This window comes from Siphateles boraxobius, unplaced genomic scaffold (genome assembly GCF_051911475.1).
Source record: "Siphateles boraxobius isolate OS27281-9 unplaced genomic scaffold, OSU_SipBor_1 26, whole genome shotgun sequence".
In the NCBI taxonomy this organism is placed as follows: Eukaryota; Metazoa; Chordata; class Actinopteri; order Cypriniformes; family Leuciscidae; genus Siphateles; species Siphateles boraxobius.
The window spans coordinates 21895443-21918207 of NW_027508876.1; the positions used below are offsets into that span (position 1 = coordinate 21895443).

At 39.2% G+C, this 22765-nt stretch overlaps 1 protein-coding gene across 6 annotated transcripts; it reads left to right on the forward strand.

Moving 5' to 3' along the window:
• The first annotated feature begins 903 nt into the window (after positions 1–903).
• On the forward strand, positions 904–22442 carry tnk2a (tyrosine kinase, non-receptor, 2a). Of its 6 annotated transcripts, none has more exons than XM_077244911.1 (17): positions 904–1018; positions 2565–2710; positions 4850–5027; positions 12558–12628; positions 14663–14890; positions 14983–15138; positions 15777–16054; positions 16131–16257; positions 16336–16482; positions 16622–16716; positions 17030–17224; positions 18139–18230; positions 18330–18374; positions 18454–19826; positions 19912–20007; positions 20105–20232; positions 20544–22442. In XM_077244911.1, exons 3-17 carry the CDS (start codon positions 4865–4867, stop codon positions 20548–20550), a joined length of 3201 nt encoding a protein of 1066 aa, XP_077101026.1. In that variant the 5' UTR covers positions 904–1018; positions 2565–2710; positions 4850–4864; the 3' UTR covers positions 20551–22442. The 6 variants fall into 6 exon arrangements, with proteins under 6 accessions (XP_077101026.1, XP_077101027.1, XP_077101025.1 ...); XM_077244912.1 differs by having other exon boundaries at positions 14684–14890; XM_077244910.1 differs by lacking the exon at positions 904–1018 and having other exon boundaries at positions 2570–2710; positions 4850–5036.
• The last annotated feature ends 323 nt before the right edge of the window (positions 22443–22765 follow it).

The window sequence follows — 22765 nt, forward strand, 5'->3', positions numbered from 1 at the left end:
TGCCAACTCTCCTGACCTGAACCCCATAGAGAATCTGTGGGATATTGTGAAGAGAAAGTTGAGAGACGCAAGACCCAACACTCTGGATGAGCTTAAGGCCGCTATCGAAGCATCCTGGGCCTCCATAACACCTCAGCAGTGCCAAACAGGCTGATTGCCTCCATGCCACGCCGTATTGAAGCAGTCAAAGGATTCCCGACCAAGTATTGAGTGCAAAACTGAACATAATTATTTGAAGGTTGACTTTTTTTGTATTAAAAACACTTCTTTAATTGGTCGGATGAAATATGCTAATTTTTTGAGATAGGAATTTTGGGTTTTCATGAGCTGTATGCGAAAATCATCTATTATATGTAAATAAAAGATCTGAAATTTTTGCGTTGGTGTGCAATGAATCTAAAATATATTAAAGTTTAATTTTTATCATTACAATATGGAAAATAATTAACTTTATCACAATATGCTAATTTTTTGAGAAGGACCTGTATTTGTTAAACTTTGAGGGATAACATTCTGAAAAGAAAAAAATCCAAAAGATGTTATAATAGGGTGTATTTTTAACTGGCTTAGTTTATACAATAAATAAAATTTCATTTATAAAAATGTGTGTGTGCGTCATTTGGTGGGCCTCACAAGCAATTGAAGCAAATAATGGAGTGCAAAATACCCATAATGCACCATGAAAACCAGTAAGTAATCGCTGTTCATTGTTCATGAGTCAATAACAAATTATACTAGGACATCATTTGACGATGTTATAGTAAATTACCTTAGAATGTGCCGCAACTAAAACGTAGTCCCCAATCACACGTTCAAATGACACATGTTTATATTAAGTCTTCTTTCATTATATTAAGCTTAGTTTAATAACCGTAAGATTACAAACGCCCCCGCGTGCTCGTCTGCGTAAAAAGCGCTGTCACTTTAAGAAAGATGCAATCCTTGTTGTACCGAGGGGGACGAAGGATTACGACCGCTGAGCAGCTTATTCTCTTTCTTTAAAACGACTATTTAAGAGGTAAGTAAATCATTTGACAGTCTTGTCTGTTTTGAAATATAATTCACTCAAAACTACATAAATGTGAGCTCGGATTTCGGCACTGATCAATGCAGGTACCTCTGCGCTAACGTTAACCATCCTGATGACTGACTGCATCACTACAGAGCATGTGATCAGTATTGATAACACCGCCCTTTAATGCCTATTTGCTTTAACTTAACTATCTATTTATAGAGAGGTTACTTACGCTTGTTTGAATCAGCTTGTTATGTCCACTGTTATCTGAAATAAAGAAGACAGTGGCTGTGTCTCAAAACCTAGCGTGCTGTCTAGCTAGACCACACTGATGGGCCTGAGATGAAGACCCGAAACGCGCGTATGGTTCCTCAAATGCTGTCCAGATAGGAAACTAAAAACGTTTTATATAGTTACTTTTGGACCAGTTGCCAGGCTTATGATTTATATTTCTATTCGATCTAAGCTACATTTCTAATAAAATGTTATAATTTAAAGAAATTGCAAGATGCAGTGCATTACAGTGATATTGCGTTATGGTGTTCTTAGCACGACTCAAAAGCAATACGAGAAAACGCAACTTTTGAATATAATAGCCTATTAATAATTCAGTCACAAACAATTAACAATTATTGTATATAATATTATAATATAGTTCATTATCCCAACTATCTGGTTGCCAAGTAGGCTACGCTATAGAATTCAACTTGTCACAGATTTAGATCAGGGCTATTACAGTTAACTAAAAAATTGTTAACTAAATTGTTACATGAAATATGCTAACTGAATAAACAAAATCAAACTTATTTTATTTCAGCTAGTTTCCAAAGCAACATTTGTCTTTTTCATTTAGTTTAACTTTATGTAGCCTACTAAAATAACTAAAACTGAAATAAAAATCAATAAAAAATTGAAATTTAAAAAATCCAATAACTAAAATGACAAAAACACACATAATTACTAAAACTCTAATAATAAAATGATAAATACAAATCTCAGTGATGCTAAAAATGGATTTTTATTACTTTCAGTTATTCAAATCTTTAGAATCCAGTCTCCAAAAAGATTAATTTATATTTGATTACTGTTGTTTCTGCAAGTGGCGAAAGTGATTCATTGAATCATTCACTCAACAGATTTGTGTTTAACAGAGTCGTTTGCGACCAAAACAATCGTTATTATACAGTACATATTAAGTCGGGTCTTATACAGATTCAAAACACTTGCTGCATTTAGAAACCACATACTAACATAGCTACTACTCTTAAGAGTAGTCTGCTAATATGCAGTTCCAAATTCAGCAACTGACTCGTTCAGGGCGTGTTTGTTCAGGGAGCGTTTATGTTCATTGAATGAAAGAGATAAGTCAGTCCACGAGAACGATTTGAATATGTAAACTGGATGATGTTCACCTCACCTTTATCCATCTTACGTGCATCTATGTTTGCAAATCTCTGCAATCACAATCAAATGTTTGAAAATACACATTCTAACAAGGCCATAAAAGCTCACTATCACTCATCTCTGCATATGTAAATCTGTTTTGCAGTTTGACGTTGACTAGTCAAAGCGGCCTTGATTAGGCTCATATGTGCCTGTCATGGCCTTGTCAAACACTGGACGCCAGAGGACCGTCCCTGACATCCTCTATTTAGTGGACATTTTCTGAAGACCTCAGGACTGGCCTAAAGCTTGGTAAGACAACTTCTAGATATCAATTCACCATAAATGCCTTGATGGATAAATAAGCAAGGCTATATTTAGTTCTCTAAACTTAGAATGTCTTGAATAAAAGACTGAATTGTTAAATAGGTTAAGGCATATTTTGAATATTGTTTCTATATGTGCTGTACCTCTTTATAAGTTCTATCTATCTATCTATCTATCTATCTATCTATCTATCTATCTATCTATCTATCTGTCTTTCTGTCTATCTACTTATTTCTATTTAGTCCTCTAAACTTAGAATGTCCTTAAACAGACTGAATAGTTTAAATTGGTTATGAAATATTTAATATATTGTTTCTATTCTTGCTGTACCACTATATAAGGCCAGTGTGAGTCTGTTGCATATAATATCTCACAGTATCAGAGATTCAAAGGGTGGACATTTCCACCTGTCCACCTGTCTCCTACGACAGTGTCCTGTATTGGAAGTCCTCATATTTGTGCGTAGAGGATCTCTAGAAGTGACAGAGATGCCATGTGCTATTCTGTCATGCTCTAGTTGCCAAGGGTTAATGCGACATTGTCACACTCAGTGGGTGATTTATGATGGTTTACATGTTTCGTGAAAAAGTGTGAATAAATATGTTTTATGCACGTGTGTGGGCTGTTTTAATTTAAGGTGTTTAGGCAACTCACAATCACATTCTCTCTACACATTTCCCCCCTTTCTCTCTTTCGCACTCTTTCGCACTGGGAGGCTGCATAATTCATCAGTAGTGAATGGGTAAATATGTCCTGATTTACTGCTCAATAAGTGGATTTACATTTCCCCAATAGAATCAATGAAGTTTTGACACCCTTTTTGTCTCTCTCTATATGTTACACGGCTCTCTGGAATACTTGATTCTGATTGGTCAGTCGGCTAAATCTGTGTTATGTCGGGGCATATTTATGTAAAATCATTGCAGGACTCATAATAAACTGTCTATAATAAATCTATCTATCTATCTATCTATCTATCTATCTATCTATCTATCTATCTATCTATCTATCTATCTATCTATCTATCTATCTATCTATCTATCTATCTATCTATCTGTCTGTCTGTCTGTCTGTCTGTCTGTCTGTCTATCTGTCTGTCTATCGATCTGTCTGTCTATCTATACAACTGTCCGTTATAGTGTACATGCTCTGGCATGTAATGTGGTGACACTTTTGCAAGTTTGAATCCGGCTAGAGACGTTTCCAAATCCTATTTCAGTAATTTCCTGTCACTATAAAAATGGCCACAAATAAAACAAAGGATTTGCACAATGATGTTGACACATCAATATAACCCTTTTTTTTGTGGGCGAGGTTAAGCTGTGCTATGTTGAGCACATTCTGTTTTGTACTGCAATACTGCTTAAGGATTGTGTCTTGAGGTCTGCCTCACTCGTACTGCATCTCGCAGTGACTCAGCAAGAGAAAGCAAAATTCTGCTTCTGGGAAGAAAAAAAACACTAATATGGAAATGCTTTACCGTTAACAAGCTGTGACCTTTTTATTCATCTCAGTGAGACTTAAGAAGATGAGACAGAAGATGGATCTTGACATGTTTGGAAGACAGGACAGGACTGCAATGAATTGGATTTAAGGCACTGTGCGCACTGATTCATTCATCCACAAGGGTGGGAATAATCTTTCACACTAAGTCTCAGGAGGCTGGGCAGGGGTTTTACAATAGAAGACACAGTTTCACATGAGACTGCAACTATTTTTTCGGCGAAGAATCAGATTACACATGCTATTCTTGATTTTAGCTTATAAAAGAGAGCTTCATGTTGCGGCTGATGGGAGGAAGAAGAATAAAACAAATATTTCTTGCAGATTAGAGGAGACGCTTGACAGTTTACTGTGAAAACAGGACACACAACGAGGGAGGGGAGTTCACTCATACACACACTCCCTGAAAGCACTGCTTTCCATGTACAAATGGCGGCAGTCTCTGACTACCAGCGACACTATAATGTAAAAGACGAGGTAAAAGATGCTGTTTCCTCTACACAGCAGAAATTGGTATTCTTGTTTTGTTTTCCAGCAAATGTCCTTAAAATAACAGATTTACTTGAGAAGCAAAACTGTGGAGGATAATATTATTTATACTTATGTTGTGTGTGTGTGCAGCCGGACGGTGAAGACATGCAGTCTGACGAGGGTACGGAGTGGCTCATGGAGCTGCTCACCGACGTGCAGCTCCAGCAGTATTTTCTGCGTATCCGTGACGACCTCAATGTCACACGTCTCTCACACTTTGACTATGTGAAAAATGAGGACCTTGAAAAGATCGGCATGGGCCGCCCAGGTGAGTGGGGTTGCATGTGTTTTAACTGTGTGACAGGAGTTTAGAATGTTGGAAGAACTCATTAAATTATTATTAAATTATTTATTTTATTTGGGTGTATAATATAATATAAAAAAGATGAGGTAAGTATTGATTTATATTATATTATATTATATTATATTATATTATATTATATTATATTATATTATATTATATTATATTATATTATATTATATTTTATTATATTATATTATTGTGATAGCAATCCGTCTTGATATTCATCTTTGTTACTTCTTCATGTTTAGGTGAGCGTGATTTGAACTCGAATAACATACCATAATCCAGCAACTTCTTTTTGTTCAAGTTTAATAACAAAATTAACTGGAAAATGTTACACGGTCAAAAAACTGTATCGCTCCAACATTGCTTCACAAGAAAAACAACCGTCATTGCCGGAAATGACATCATCGTTAATACAAAATATTATATTACACATATAAAATTATTTACTTCTAATTATTTATTGATTGCATAATGCACACAATTATTTCTTCCGCATCTATATAAAGAAAAGTGACTTATGGCTCTTACACATCCGGCCCCTAATAGGTTGGTCAAGAGACCAAACGATTACTACAAACATCCTAATACTAAAGAGCCATTAGACTTGAACATGTATACATAAGAATTAACTTTCAACCTTTCCTTAGATTATCATACTCTTGATAATTCTATGTTAGACTGTAAGCTTAAATTGCCTCTTGAATTAAGCACAACTTATTTACAGGTCTCTCCAGTGTACTTGTTTTGGTCTTTAGCTTTACACGACGTACAGTTCCACTGGAGTCTGGTAAAGTTTGAATTACTCTTCCCATTATCCATGAATTGCGAGGGGAGGAACTGTCCACAATTAACACCACATCACCAGGTACAAAGTTCCTTTTAAATCTTGACCATTTGCTGCGTTCCTGAAGAATGGGCAGGTACTCACGAGTCCATCTGATCCAGAACAAGTCTGCTAGATACTGTACTTGTCTCCAACGTTTTCTCGCATATTGGTCCTCCTTGTTAAAGACACCTGGTGGTAAGCTTGGTTGTGTTTTCAACAACAATAAATGATTAGGCGTTAGAGCCTCAAGGTCATTTGGATCTTCTGATGTTCTAGTTATTGGTCTGTTGTTGATGATGCTTTCCACTTCACACATGATGGTATGAAGACTGTCTTCATTGATAGTCTGTTCCTTTAAGAGAGCGTTGAGTATCTTTCTTACAGTACGGATTTGTCGCTCCCAAACACCACCTTGATGAGAAGCAGTTGGGCTGTTGAAGATCCATTGGATCCCTTTTTGTAACAGTGCATTTTCGATTTTGTTATGGTTCAGGTTTCTCAGTGCTTCTCGCAACTCTCTTTCTGCGCCGACAAAATTTGTGCCATTGTCTGAGCGCATGACTGACACCTGTCCTCTTCTACTTATAAAACGCCTTAAAGCGTTTATGCATGAATCAGTGTCCAGACTATCAGCGATCTCAATGTGTACTGCTCTGATTGTTAGGCAAGTGAACAACACTCCATACCTTTTCACAGTATCCCGGCCCCGTTTTACATCGAAGGGTCCAAAATAATCTACGCCCACGTTCGTGAAAGGGGGTTTATCAGGTAGCAAGCGGTCTTCTGGCAAACTTGCCATTTTTTGCTCTCCAATTCTTCCATTGAATCTGCGACAAACTGAGCATTTATGTATAAGCTTCCGAATTGCTGAGTTGGCTTGCGGGATCCAGAATTTTTGTCGTAGAGTAGATAACATGTAGTTTCTACCACAGTGACCACATCTTTGGTGAATGTCGTTTAGAATGAGAGTTGAAACCCTGGAGCCCTTTGAGAGGATTGCGGGATGTTTAGATTCCTCTGGCATGGCTGCTTTGTTGAGTCTCCCACCCACTCTTAGTATCCCATCTTGAAGCACAGGATCAAGCTTGTACAGCTGACTTTTCCTCTTAACAGGAATATTCTTTCTCAGAGCCTCAATTTCATTCAGAAATTGTTGTTTTTGACTGTGTTGAATTAACTGGATTTCAGCTTGATTCAAGTCCTTCAGTCTCAGTGACTTTTTCTCCATTGTTGATCTGAACTTTCGCATCTGCTCTTGTAAGAGGAATGATTGTTTTTCTGGGTCTTTCTCTGATTGTGCAATGGATTCTTGAAACTGTCTTCTTGCTTTACACAATTGTAACAGTGTTTCCTTGAGTCTTAGCATCCATGCCACTGCCTTTTTCAGACGAAACCAGCTTGAGTAGTAATGAGTTAACTTACTCAGAACGTCATTGTTTTCTCTCATGTTGAGAATATTGACCTTGAACTCATTTTTGATTTCAGGGTCTGATTGTGCATTTTGACTCAATTGATCCGGTCTTTGTGGCCATTCTTCTTCTGGTTTCAACAAAAAGTTGGGTCCTTTAACCCACGTTTCTTCTTGTATAAAGTCCTTCGCTTTAAGACCTCTGGTAGCTTGATCTGCGGGGTTTTGTGATGTCCTGACATACCTCCACTGTAATGGAGTAGTAGCATCTCTTATTAGTGAGATCCTGTTTGCTACGAATGTTTTGAAGCGCGCACTCTCATTGTCGATGTAACTAAGCACTGTAGTGCTGTTTGTCCAGAAAACGGACCGCTGTAGCGGGATTTGAAGCTCTTGTCTTAGTATTTTGTCTACTTTGACGGCTATGGTTGCTGCTGTCAGTTCAAGTCTAGGGATTGTGATTTGCTTGAGTGGGCTAACTCTTGACTTTCCCATCAACAAGGAGCAATGTTTTTGTTTTTGTTCATTGGAAAGTACCAGATAAGTGACTGTGCCGTAAGCATTCTCAATGGCATCAGAGAAATGATGCAGCTGCGCTTCTGATGTATTACCAAACTTCTCTGGTTTTACGCACCTTTCGATCTGGAAGTCTGAGAGGTGATTTAGGTCTTCTAGCCATTTGACCCACTGATCGGCACGCTTGCCTTCAATCTGTTCATCCCATCCATATCCTTGTTTGCACATATCCCTTAGAAGGAGCTTGACTGGTAGGATGAGTGGCACCAGAAACCCAAGAGGATCATAGATTGAATTAACAACCGAGAGAATACCCCTTCTACTCAACGGCTTCTCCTGTACCTTGATGTCGTATGTGAAGGTGTCTTTTTCTGTACACCACTGCATACCAAGTGCTCTCTCGATGGGCAGAGAATCCTGATCCAAGTCCAGGTCCTTTACTCCACTGGCCCTTTGTTCTTCTGGGATGGACAATAATACTTTCCTACTATTGCTTACCCACTTTGTTAAGCAAAAACCTCCTTCAGCACACAAATTTCTAACACCCTTTGCTAAGTCAATTGCTTCTTGTTCTGTAGACACAGATTTCAAGCAGTCGTCCACATAAAAATTGTGCAAAACTGTTTCGACAGCCTTTGGAGATGCTACATCTTTTCTGTCCTCTGCTGTCCTTTTCAATGCATAAGAGGCACAGCTAGGTGACGAAGCGGCTCCGAATAAATGCACCATCATCCTAAATTCTTCTATAGGTGCATCCAGCTTGCCCTCTGGCCACCAAAGAAAGCGAAGCAGATCTGCGTCCTCCTCTGGAACCCTCACCTGATAGAACATCGATTCCACATCTGCCATCATGGCTATTGGTTCTTCTCTAAATCTGGCAAGGACACCAATAAGTGTGTTTGTGAGGTTTGGACCTTGTAACAATTGACCGTTCAGAGACATGCCTTGAAACGAAGCAGTACAATCGAAAACCACTCGAATTTTGTTTTTCTTTGGGTGGTACACCCCGTGGTGTGGTATATACCACACTCTGCTGTCGCTGCGACCAAGCTGTTCTGTGGGAACTTTAACTGCATATCCTTTCTCTATTATGCTCTTCATAAAGTTACTGTATTCTTCAAGCAAACTTGAGTTCCTTTGAAGCTTTCTCTTCAGGTTAGCTGCACGCAGTTCAGCAACTCTTCGATTGTTTGGCATCTTGACTGCTTCATTTTTCAATGGTAGTTTCACACAGTAATGGCCATCCTCAAACTTAGTCTTTTCCTGCACTACTTGCATGAACTGTTTGTCCTCCAGGGACATTTCCTCTTTCTCTTCATAGTGGCGCTCTGGATAATCAGTATTGTACTGCTGAATCAACAATTGCTCTATTTCCAAAACTGAGAGCCGATTAACTGAATGATGTGGCAGTTTGGACTTTTCTGAAGTGTTGCTTTCTTTTTTGATGGGTCCATTCACTACCCATCCTAGTGCAGTTTTTACAGCATACGGCCCATCTTGTTGACTGTTAATAATGTACCATGGTTCCATTGCCTTTGAATTGTTGGCTCCAATTAGAAGACCTACATTTGAATCGATATTAGGTATGTTTACTTTGCTTAGGTATGGCCATTTTCTGATGTCTTCTTGGTTGGGAATGTTCTCATTTTGAACAGGGATACTGTTGTGTGTGAAAACTTTAGGTAACTCAAAGTACTTTGTGTCTTCCAACGCGCACACTTCCAAGTCTGTAAGGATGAAACTGTTTATTCATTTCTGCTCTCCTGGCTTATCTTGACACATAGTGCTCAGCAGAATCTGAGTTGGCTTTCCTTTCAGGTTCAGTTTCCTTTGCAATTCCTCCGTACAAAATGTAGCTGTACTTCCTGCATCCAGGAAAGCATACGTTTCTACAACTCTGTCACCCTTGTTTGACTTGACTTTTACTGGCACTATTGACAGCACACAGTTATCTCCTCTATATTCTGTGCAATCACTTGATTGGTGGTTAAGAGAGACTTGAGCACATGAGATCTTCCTGTCTGGTATTTCAACATCTTTTGTTTCTTTTAGATTCTCCTTAATGTGTAGAATGCCTGGGTGTTTTTGGGAACATTCTTTACACTCCATTCTCTTTTTGCAAGATTTACTAATATGGCCTTGAGTTAAGCATCCAAAGCATAAGCCCTTAGACTTCAGGAATTCCACACGCACCATTTGTGGCTGCTCCTTTATTTCACTACATAATTCGAGAGCATGATCCTTTGTGCAAAACATACATGGTTTCTCAAAGGCATTGAGCATCTTGAGTGGACTGACCTGTTTCTTTGACACATATTGAGGTTTTCTTTCCTCCATGCAAATGTTGGTAGCAAAACTGCTCCTTGTTATTCCTTTTTTAAAAGGATACTTCTCTTTTCGATTCACTTTTTCTGCCACAACATTGCGATGGTCTATTATGTCACCAAAGAGGGGATCCATGGCCACTTTAGCTTGACGATCAATAAAGTTAACCAAGTGAGTAAATCTTGCTCTTACTCCTTGTCGCTCTTTGATGTCATAAGCTTCTGATCGCCACCTTTCTTTCATCTTGTATGGTAGCTTTGAAAGTATAACTCTCATATTGGTAGGATTGTCCATTTCCTCCATGAACTCTCCATCTTCCATTGTATTCCGACAACCAATCAAGAACAGAGCATATGCACTTAAGGCTTTTCCATCATCAGACTTGATCTGAGGCCACTTTAGCGCTTTATCAATATAAGCACTTGCTATGATTAGCTCGTCTCCATAATGCCTTTGCAGCAATCGTTTTGCTTCTTTAAAACCCTTGCTTGATGACATATATTCACAGCTTCTTACTATTTCTTGTGGATCTCCAGCGGTGTATTGCTCTAGATAATATAGCTTGTCTTTTTCATTGTCTGTTTTATGTTCTATGGTATGCTCAAAGGACCTGATGAAGGATTTGAACGTCAGTGGATCACCAGTAAACACTTGAATGTCTTTACTTGGAAGCTGAATTTGTGTCTGCTGTTTCACAAGCAATTCTGTTAGTTCATTTTGCTTCTGCATAATTTGAATAATGTTGTCATCTGCTTGACGATTACTGCTGTGGTCTGTGGCCCTAGATGTGTCCGATTGTAGCGGTGCAAGAAAGACTGGATTTGAGGTGACTTTCTTTTTTCTTTCTTTCTCAGACGAATGACCCGATGAATCGTCAATCTGCTCTGTTTTAAGTTCTTTTGGCTTCTGGTGGATTCCCCTTCTTGACTTAGATTGTATACTGCATTTGCCATCTTCTGAGTTTTCATGTTCTTTCAGAACTTTTAATTTAGCATTGCTTTCTGCAAGCGCTGTTTCTATTTCAAGTTCCTCCATTTTGGCTATGAGCTGCATCTTTTCGATTTCAAGTTGTTGTTTTTTCTTTAAGGAAGCTGCCCTTGCTATCAGGGCTGCACGTTTTGAATCTTCACGTGCATATGCAGATGATACGGAGGAGAAAACAGATCGACTTTCAATATCTGAATCACACTTCTTTTTAGATTCCCTCTTTTTCACAGATACTTGTGAGACACTGTCATGAGGAGAAACATCATCCTCCACATCAACCTCGTCATCTTGGCCTTTTTTATCACCAACAGCAGCAATCCAGTTGTTTGTTTTATTTTCGAAAAGTCTCATGGAATCCATTTTAGGCTGAAACCAATTTTGTTGATCTGCAGTCTTTCATTTTGAATTTGAATTTGAAGTCTTGAATTTGTGAATTTAAATCCTTAAACTCAGTTATCAATTGTACAAAGTCAAATTGCATCAAATCTTGTACATTCTGCAGATTTTCTTTATCAATCATCAACTTTTCAATAGCGTTGATCTTACTGGTAAGAGCTGATAATTTCGCTCTTCTCTGTCCAATGCGTCTGTGCAGTTGCTCCTCTAATGCTCTTTCGGTTGGTTTAGGCGCCCTCTTGTGTTCAAAAACGGCAACGTTATCCTCTCCTCCTTCAGCCATCTTAATTCTACCAATGCAAACTGCTTGCACACAATTAAAAGCAATCTAATTACCTTTCTGTATCAAACGTGTGAATTTCAGCTTCTTCAAACATGCATTTGTAAACTTAATAGCTGGTTCAAAGTCCGTTACCTCAAATAATGAAACTCTGTAGAGTGACAACAGTCTTCTCTGTGACGGGCTGTTTAATTAAATCCACCGTAGCAGCATCAATGTCCGATATTCATAATCCACGATCATGAAACGTTGCAATGTTCATTCACAGACAGTCCTTTCCAACGACGTCACGGTTCAAGTGCGTGCCGCCCGCGCCGCTTCAGTTTCACTTTCCAAATCCATCGTGCGAGTTTTTTGACTTTCAATAGCAATCCGTCTTGATATTCATCTTTGTTACTTCTTCATGTTTAGGTGAGCGTGATTTGAACTCGTATAACATACCATAATCCAGCAACTTCTTTTCGTTCAAGTTTAATAACAAAATTAACTGGAAAATGTTACACGGTCAAAAAACTGTATCGCTCCAACATTGCTTCACAAGAAAAACAACCGTCATTGCCGGAAATGACATCATCGTTAATACAAAATATTATATTACACATATAAAATTATTTACTTCTAATTATTTATTGATTTCATAATGCACACAATTATTTCTTCCGCATCTATATAAAGAAAAGTGACTTATGGCTCTTACAATTATATTATATTATATTATTATATATTTTTCATCCCTCTCTGGCTCCGCAGGTCAGAGACGGCTGTGGGAGGCAGTGAAAAGGAGAAGGGCCATGTGTAAACGGAAGTCATGGATGAGCAAGGTATGGTGTGGATCCGGAAATGAAAAATTGCTATATTATATATATACTGTATGTATACACACACACACACACACACACACACACACACACACACACACACACACACACACTGTTGTTCACTGAAGGGTTGGGCCTGGTCATTACCTGGATGGGCCTCCTGTGAAAACCAGGTCGATGCCTGAAGAGGTGTTAGTGAGGCCAGCAGGGGGCGCTCACCCTGTGGTCTGTGTGGGTCCTAACGCCCTAGTATAGTTATGGGGACACTATACTGCCAAAAAGCACCGTCCTTCGGGATGAGACATTAAACCGAGGACCTGACACTCTGTGGTCATTAAAAATACTAGGATGTCTTTCGAAAAAGAGAAGGGGTGTAACATCGGCATTCTGGCAAAATTTTCCCAATGGCCTCTGTCCCTCATGGCCTCCTAATCATCCCCATATATACTGATTGGCTTCATCACTGTCTCTTCTCCACCAGTAAGCTGGTGTGTGGTGGGCGTTCTGGCACAATATGGCTGCCGTCGCATCATCCAGGTGGATCCTGCACATTGGTGGTGGTTGAGAAGATTCCCCTCTTCCATATGTAAAGCGCTTTGAGTACCCAGAAAAGTGCTATATACTATGAGTATAAAAAATTATTATTATTATTTTAATTTTAGTTTAATTTTTTGTATAATTTTATTCATTTTTTTAAATTAGTGCTATTTAAGTGTAATTCATTTTTTATTTCAGTTTTAGGTTTTAGTACTTTTTAGTTTTAATATATTTACAGTTAATAACTTAAACTTAATACAGTTTATTGCTTATTGTTTATTACTTAATACAACATTTATTTTATTTATTTTATTTCAGCTTTATTTCAATTTACAGAAAATAAATAAATATATATATATATATATATACACACACACACACACACACACAAACATATATATATACTGTGTGTGCGTGCGTGCGTGCGTGTGTGTGAGTGTATAGGAATAGATCACACAAAAATACAAATTCTAATTCTGTCATCATTTACGCATCCCCATTTCATTCCACACCTTGGGCCGGTTTCACAAAGCTGTTTTAGACCGGTCTATACTGTTAGACGAGTCTATAATTTGCTCATAGACTAGTCTAATACAAGTTAGACTGTTTCACAAAAATAAAGACTGACTTAATTTAGACCAAAGAAATTAGACACCTTACCCCCAGGCTAACTCAGGTCTAAGACTCTGTTACCTTGGCAACCAGCAGTAACAATCACACATTACACATTACATTACATTACACAGTACATTACGAACAGCCAAAAGAAAAGGGAAAATGGCTCATAATTTATGGTATTGCTGATGACGTTATGGAGAGAGCTATGAGAAGGGAAAGGGTTTTTATGGACTGCAGTAACCTACTGAAAATATATAATAATGAGGACTTTTCTTTTCTGTACGTCTTTAACGCTCCGCTCAATGGTCGGATTAACACTGTTAACTGTCGTAGCAATCTCTATCCAAATTAAACATTTCTTCTTGTTACCTCATTCTCCGCTAAATTTTCCAAGTAAAATGTCCTTGTAACTGTTATACTCCTCCAACAAATACATATTTCCCGCTGGGGCAAACTGCACTGAGCGGTTGAATGCGCTTACTCGATCCACCATGTTTTTTGTTTTAAAAAGTGTCTTATTTTACCCAGAATGCATTGCAGTGTAGTCCTACATAAGATAGTCAGAGTCTTAAGTGCTTTGTACAGCGGTCTGATTTAGATGTCTATCTGAAGTCTGACTATCTGCTATATCTAAGCCATAGTCAAAGTCTATCTTTGTGAAAACGGCCCCGGTATGACTTTCTTCTGTGAAAGTGAATTGAAGGACATTTTGTAAATATGTCAAATTATGTCAATTTTAAAAGTCTTTTTTTCTCATAGCTTCAATTAAGCTACACACAGATTATAACTGATGTCTGCCAGGTTTATAAATGACAGCTCTCACTGTGTGAAAAGCTACTGCATCTTGGAGTCAGAGGCAGGTGGAATCACCCTCAGCCGTAGTCTCTGTGCTTGGGCCAGCAGGTGTTCACCGGGAAGCGTCCTGACTCCGATTCCCAGACTCCAGCGGTGTTCCGCAGCTCATCCCCATCATCAGCTCAACCAGATGGTCAGCCAGCCGATCTCACCTGCCTCATCAGTGACAGAGACCTCACCCTCTACGAGAAACTGGGAGACGGCTCCTTCGGAGTGGTGAAACGTGGAGAATGGCAAGCCCCTTCTGGAAGAGTGGTAAGAGGGAAGGAATATAAACATCACTAGTAATGATTGGGTATCCATATGCAAAATGAATATAATGCATAAAGTTTCTTCCTGTGCTGTAGCTGAGTGTGGCTGTAAAGTGCCTGAAGACAGACCTGTTGGACCAGCAGGGTGAAGGTCTAGATGACTTCATAAGAGAAGTTAACGCCATGCACTCCCTGGACCACCACAATCTCATTCGTCTATATGGTGTTGTCCTCACACACCCCATGAAGATGGTGAGGAATGAGAATTGAAGTACTAAAAATGGTATTCTATGTCTTTAAAAAAACAACTATGTTCATATAGTCTACCTTAATGGTATAACAAATAAACCTAAATCAAATCAAACTACACTAATACTTTTACTTAGCAAGGACACATTAAATTGATCAAAAGTGAGAGTAAAGACTTACATTGTTACAAAAATATATTTCAAATAAATGTTGTTCTTTAGAATGTTCATCAAAGAATCCTGAAAAAAATTATATCACAGTTTCCACAAAAACATTAAGCATCACAACATCGATAACAATGACATGTTTCTTGAGCACCAAATCAGCACATTACAATGATTTCTACAGGATCATGTGACTGAAGACAGGAGCAATGGCTGCTGAAAATTAAGCTTAACCATCACTGGAATAAATTACATTTTAAAATATATTAAAATAGAAAACAGTTATATTAAGTTGTAATAATGTTTCACAATATTACTGTTTTTCTGTATTTTTGATCAAATAAATGCAACCTTGTTGAGCATTAGATACTTTTTTCAAAAACCTAAAAAAAAATCTTACTGACCCCAACTTTTGAAATTTGGTAGTGTAAATGATTTTAATTTCTGTGCGAACTACCTTTCTTATTTGTGTTTCAGGTGACAGAACTTGCCCCATTGGGTGCTTTGTTGGACCGCCTGAGGAAGCGTCAGGGTCATATTTTGATAGCGGTGCTGTGCCACTACGCCGTTCAGATCTCCTGTGGCATGGCGTACCTTGAGTCCCGACGATTCATTCACAGAGACCTGGCTGCACGCAACATCCTTTTAGCCTCCAATGACCTCATCAAGATCGGTGACTTCGGCCTAATGAGGGCCTTACCTAAAAACGATGATCATTACGTGATGCAGGAGCATCACAAAGTCCCTTTTGCCTGGTGAGAAGAGTTTTAGACCACCATCTACTTTTTATTCATTCCCCCAGTCCATGTTGACATGCTCTGTGCTTTTCAGGTGTGCTCCAGAGAGCCTGAAGACCCGTACCTTCTCCCATGCCAGTGATACCTGGATGTTTGGAGTAACATTGTGGGAAATGTTCACTCACGGACAAGAACCATGGGTTGGACTCAATGGTAGTCAGGTATACTCACATACCTGACCCTAAACACCTTTTTCTGTAAGTAAAGTTGGTATGACATCTGTGTGTCCTTTTGCATAGATTCTCCATAAGATCGATAAGGAGGGAGAGAGGCTTATCAAACCAGAGGACTGTCCGCAGGACATTTATAACGTCATGCTGCAGTCCTGGTCGCCCAAACCCGAGGACAGGCCGACATTTGTGTCCCTCAGGGACTTCCTTGTGGAGGTAAGGTCTCGAATAGTAACAGCAGAAGGTGATTATACTGGTTAGAATGTCCTTGTATCAAAGTCTTTTTATAGAATTGCACATACACCAGAATGTCAATATAATTTTAATTGATGAAGTCTTTCTAATTCACTTATAGACAATGCCCACTGACATGAGGGCACTGCAGGACTTTGATGAACCAGACAAACTTAAAATTCATGCCAATGACATCATCACTATCATTGAGGGCAGGTGAGGACATATTTTAGAGTTTTGTGTCAGCCAGGTGTGAGGAACCACTGTATTATGTGGTTCCTGTTAACCTACGGCCTAGGAAAGATATAAAAAAATGTTAAGGTATGCCAAAGTCAGAATTTGATCAAGAGATTTAATAATCATTACATTAATTGCAATTATTTTATTCTTGACAGTCCTAGTTTTTCACCATTTATGCTAATGACATGAATGTTTAACAAAGCAGCCTCGCTTTCTTAAAAAAAAAAAGAAAGAAGTATTTACTCTAGTTCTTTTAGTCTGTTTTTACAGCCTAATTTCTGTGCTGCAGAGCAGAGAACTATTGGTGGAGAGGTCAGAACAGACAGACTCTGAAGGTGGGACAGTTCCCGAGGAATGTGGTGACCTCTGTGGCTGGTCTGTCTGCTCACGACATCAGCCGACCTCTCAAGCACAGTTTCATACACACAGGCCATGGAGACACAGACCCACACCGAAGTTGGGGCGCCCCTGACAAGATCGATGAGTAATATTCCATTAGCATGCACGACTGACCTCTTGTTAGCAGACTCTTGAGTGTTTTTTTTTTCTCAGGGAACAGATTTACTTGTGTTCACCACTAGAGAGCAGCAACATATTATTTTAAACCAGTAATTCTCAACTTTTTTCACTCAAAAGCCCTCCGTGGTCAAGATAAAGTTTCTTGCTTTTAAACTTTTTTTTTAATGGAAACTTTGAATATGTATATGTTAATTTATTTAACCTCGATTCATTTTGTGATTTCAAATATTTCAAGAACTGTACCACTGTTTGGCTGAAAGAGCTCAATGCGCTGCAACTGAAGAAAACACATGCAAATAGAAAAAAAAACAGCAAATCAGGAAAACATCTTCATCAGTTTAACAACACAATGTGCTCCAAACACTCACAACGTAACCAAATACAGAAACGCAATGCAAATACTCACAACGCACATATGATCAGGATGTTGAAATAAACAAAAAACTCACCTTTCAGGTCATCGGCAACACCACTGACGAGTAGACATTGAACAATAAGCATGTCTCATTCAGGTTCGACACTTGTTGTGAGTATTTGCAGCGCATTTATGTTTTTGGTTGTGTTGTGAGTATTTGCTGCACATTTCTGTATTTGGTTATGTTGTGAGTATTTACAGCACATGTGTTGTCAAACTGATGTTTTCTAAATTTGCTAGTGCTTTTTCTACTTGCATGTGAGTTCTCTCGACCAACGTAGTATGGTTTATATCTTGATTCTATGTGTTTTTAGCATTTTAATTGTAATTATTTTAATATATTCATAGTAATTTGTTGATTTAAACACTGTTTAGTCATCTCTGCCCACCTGTTGAGAACCACTGAATGACAGAAAATCCGCAAAGGTGGATTTAGTTATTTACCCAATGTGCTTTGTGTTCAGTCTGTACCTTGGTAATCCCATGGATCCTCCAGATGTTCTTGGGATGGATTCAAATGCGGCCAAGCCCACTAAACTTCCAAACCGGGCTAAAAGTAAGCAATTGCTTGATCTTGTTGAGCTGGGCTGTTTTGCTCTTCTTCAAATTCACTTTGTCTTCTTTTATTTATGATCTTTTCTTACCGTTGTGTCAGAACAACCTCCCCCCAGACCTCCTAAACCAGCAGTTCTTCTTAAGAGTAAGAACCATTTCTTTTCTTCTAAAAATCGCATGACAAAAAATCTTTCCTAAAGTTTTGGCTTATGACTTGTTCCCAGAACCATTTTACGACTCTGTGCTGGACAATGATGATGATCTGATAGTGACTGGTGTGAAGAAACTCTCGCTTAAGACTCCCACATACCTGGGTTTACGCCCCTGGCCTTGGGAAAGCACCAGTCCGAGTGACCGCCTTAGCGAAGTCTCACTCATTGACTTTGGAGACGATAGTTTCAGCTCTACATCACCCTCACCCATTACCGAGACGCCCAACCCCAGTACAGCGAAACCACCTGCATCCTACGCCGCATCTATCTTAGATATGGCGCCACCGCAGAGCCCCAATCGAGCCCTGCCCAACCCCATGCACCCTACTCCTGTAGTGGATTGGGATATGCGCCCCCTACCTTCTCTTCCGGCATATGACGAAGTGGCCTTGGAGTGTGCTGAGCAGGAAGACATGGAAGTGAGCTCCATAAATGCATCTGCGGTCCAGGAAGACACTCTATCTGAACGGACACAATCAGAGGATGACATTAAAGTCGATGGTAAATGCAATGTGGAGGACAACCTCTTTCTACCATTCAAGCATGGTGAGGAATCCCACTCGTTTTCGCAATCAGCAGACATCTTCAAGGAGCTTCAAAGGGAGGTGATGGTGAAGCTTCGGGTCCCTCCGACCGGACGTTCCCTCCCTTCTTCACCTCTCCCGACTCCTTCAGCTCTCGCCCCGCACCGACAGATCATCCTGCCCTCCTCCTATGAGGACAGGCCTCAAATCCCTCCAAGAATCCCAATCCCACCTATACGGCCCTCTAAGCGGGCAGGAATATATGGCAGCAGACTGTCGGTTTCTCTTGGAGACCAAGAAGACGTGAGCCGCTGTCCGCCTCAGATACCCCCAAGGGATCATGCTCTATCTCAACCCAACTCTCGGGCACCGAGCCCTATGGTGCCACAAGGCGGCTCCCCTCAACAGAGATCCAGCCTCTGTTGCGTCGGATCATTGGGCTCCTGCCTATCCCCATCGTCATATTCCTCTGCGCCATCCAGCTCCTCCATTACATCATCTACGTCAACCGCCACCACTGCAAGTTCTCAGTACGGATCTACTGAAGTGAGCCAGATTCCGGCTAAGAGTCCCTGCATCCTGCCTATCGTGTATGGTGGCGTGAAGGCCAGCAGCACTCATTACTACTTGCTACCTGAGAAACCGGCATACCTGGACAAGTACGAGAGGTTTCTGAAGGACTCAGAGGGAAACAATGAGAAAAAAAACACAAATATGGCCACTGTGAGGCCAATGGTTCAGCAGCAAGTCAACAAGCCCAGTTCTTCCCCCGGCCACACTAGTAACAGCGGGACTTCCAACAGTCTGGCCTGGCCAAGCAGCACCCAAGCAGGGGCCTACAACCGTGTCACGATACAACAAGTAAGCAATTTTTCACCGGACTCTCACCATTGGCTACTCAATGATGTCATGGTATTTTGAGATGACTGATTGGTTGTTTCTGTAGGTGCAGGAGGCGGTACATGGAGTGACTGTAGAGGAGTGTCAAACGTCCCTTCAGACACACAGCTGGAACGTTCAGGAGGCCGTGAAATATCTGAAGGTATCTGTGTGCTTCATTTCAGACACAAAAGAGAGAGTGCTCATGGATGATGAAAGATCTTTGAAGCATTTACACAGATGACTGTTTCCTGATGTAGGTGGAGCAGTTGTTCCGACTGGGTTTGAAGGCTCGGCCTGAATGCGTAGAAGCTCTGGAGAGATGTGGCTGGAACCTGGAACAGGCCAGCACTCAAATGCTGGACTCCTACGGTCCATCTAGACATAGGTAGTATAACTGTATGATTATTAAAGGGATAGTTCACCCAAAAATGAAAATTTACTCTAAAACTGTATGACTTTCTTTCTTCAGTGAAACTATATTTTATATTCAGCTAAAAAAATGTTTTTCTTTTTTCAATACATTTATGTCCATACAATGAAAATCATTGGGGTTCAGTGTTGTTTTGGACCCCTCTGATATTCATTATAAGGAGGGTAAAATATTGTTTATTCTTTAAATGTCCTCTTTTGTGTTACACAGAAAATAAAGTAAACAAATACATCATATATTCAACATATCTCCCTGATTTGTGTCAGGTTCTAATGGCAGGAAAAGGAAGAACAGAGCTGATCTCCGTTCCAGCGAAGCTAAGCCAATGAGAATCGATCCAATGAGAATCAATCCAATGAGAATTCAGCTCTTTGACTGTGGTCCAGTTATACAATTGATGTTTGCTAATAGATTATACAGGTCATTTGAATAATCATTGCTTAACTGCTTATATTCAATTCAAGAAAAATGCAAAATTCACTTACTTGAAGTACAACAAGTGCAATGTGAACAGTTAAAAATGAACCATGTGTTTGTATATTTTGCTTCAGTTTTAAAATAGAGAAAAGTTTGCTTTTCACTGCATCAAATGTGACTTTACACTACTGCATTCAGCCTGTGAAATGTTTGTAGTATATTTATTCCGAATATTTTATGCAGGGGTGAAGGAACCATCTGAAAAGTGGGGACATCATTTAAATCTTATCAGCACTGCTCAATATTAATTGAGTGATGTGAGTTGAAATGGTTGCTACAATCCTTTTTTTTATGTAAAGACATTGCAGGGTATACTGGTCAGACATAATAAGCTTTTGAATGGATATATAGACCATAATGAATGGATGTATAGACCATTAAGGTGCAGTCACATTTACTGTTGTTCTGCAAATCTTTGTGGATGAAGTCTGTCATTTCAATAGGAATTGAAATCCATGTGATCAGCAATTTCGTGTGAGGGTAAAATATTTCCCCACACAGATTTCTCAAAGGGTTCAAGGTCACATGGTGAATGACCAGCTTGGTTTGAAAGTGACTTCTGCTGCTTGGTTTGAAAGTGACTTCTGTGTAAGCTGTGCTTCATACATCGCTACATTATTGACAATGGACGATGGACTTTTTCCTGTGAAATTTCATGATAATGTTACTACACCTTTATGCATTATCTATTACTCTCATAGTTCGGTTAACTCTCATTCATGATGTTGCATGCAGTATATAGGCCTTGTTGCTAATATCAGCTTATACTAGTTTTTCATTAGTTTTATTTTATTCTGTGGTGGTACAATTAGTCGCCGCCTGAGACTCCACAGACACAGATCACCCACAGTTGGTCTTTTTTTCCCCCTCATGCCTCTATTATTGTGGTTTAATCTATTTTATATAACCCACGATTAAAACAAACAAACTGTGGTCGAACTGAGAATATCAATGTTCATTCCTCACATCAAAAGTCTGGCTAGACAAGACTATTTTAGAATAAACCCATTTTTCATGTGGCATGATGGCAGACAATACTGAAAATGCACTTAGTGTATTCTTAATTCATCAGTTTCTTGTTAGTTTTGTTGGTCTTCATTGTCTTTATCACTGGACCAATTGTTCTCAGTTGCTGATTTAGCTATTTTGAGAATATTATCTTTTTCATTTACTTTTAGGTAAGTGGAACTCTGCTTTGAACTTTGCATTTTGCGATTTTGCTCAGGTTCATATAGAAACAGCACTTAGTCTCTGTAAAGATTAGGATAAGTTTGTATTAATGAAATGATCTTAACTGGAACTGAATAACAGCTTTTTATGTGCATTTTTCTTCTGTCAGAACATGTCGACCCGACCGTATGTCATACACTTTGCATCAATTACACACAGACGTCTTACTAAGCAAATTGAGGCTTTTGCTCTGTGCTTGTGTGCTCTGTAATTGTCATCTGCCTCCTGTACAGATGCTCAGTATTCTAGTTATGTTTTACCTGCACTGGTTTTGTGTTCATGTCTTTGCAATGTTGTTCAGTTTTTGGAATATAGCCTGTGTCAGTGCTCACCTTATGTAGGTTGCCTCCCACTTTTTCTGAATTGGATGGCAGAATGCTGGGCTTACTGTAAAAGATTATTAATGTGTATTCTATAATTATCTATATGTATTTTTGTAATGAAGTATATATTTAAAACTGGTGTGAATGGAGTTTCATTATTTTATCAGCCTTTTTGAGTTTGAAGTATTATGGGAACTATTCACAGATATATTCACAGATTATACAGAGCGCAAGATTCTTAAATATTATGGACTCATTGAGCTAAGAGGCTGAGCTGCACCATGGGGCCCACTGACCCTGGAAGTGGAGCTGCACCATTGGGCCCACTGACCCTGGAAGTGGAGCTGCACCATGGATTTCCACATGAACAATGAGAAGCCTTACAGAACATCTACTGAATGTCAAAATGTACAGGACGTCTAATGAATAAAAATATGTTTCTAGAATATAATGAAATA

What these genes read in the sequence shown, in the direction of transcription:
- tnk2a (XM_077244907.1), top strand. Translation starts at nt 4,658, where the DNA reads ATGGCGGCAGTCTCTGACTACCAGCGACACTATAATGTAAAAGACGAG. An exon ending in GGAAGTCATGGATGAGCAAG is followed by an intron (nt 12,629 to 14,662) that starts GTATGGTGTGGA and finishes CCTCAGCCGTAG; the next exon opens with TCTCTGTGCTTGGGCCAGCA. An exon ending in TCACACACCCCATGAAGATG is followed by an intron (nt 15,139 to 15,776) that starts GTGAGGAATGAG and finishes TTTGTGTTTCAG; the next exon opens with GTGACAGAACTTGCCCCATT.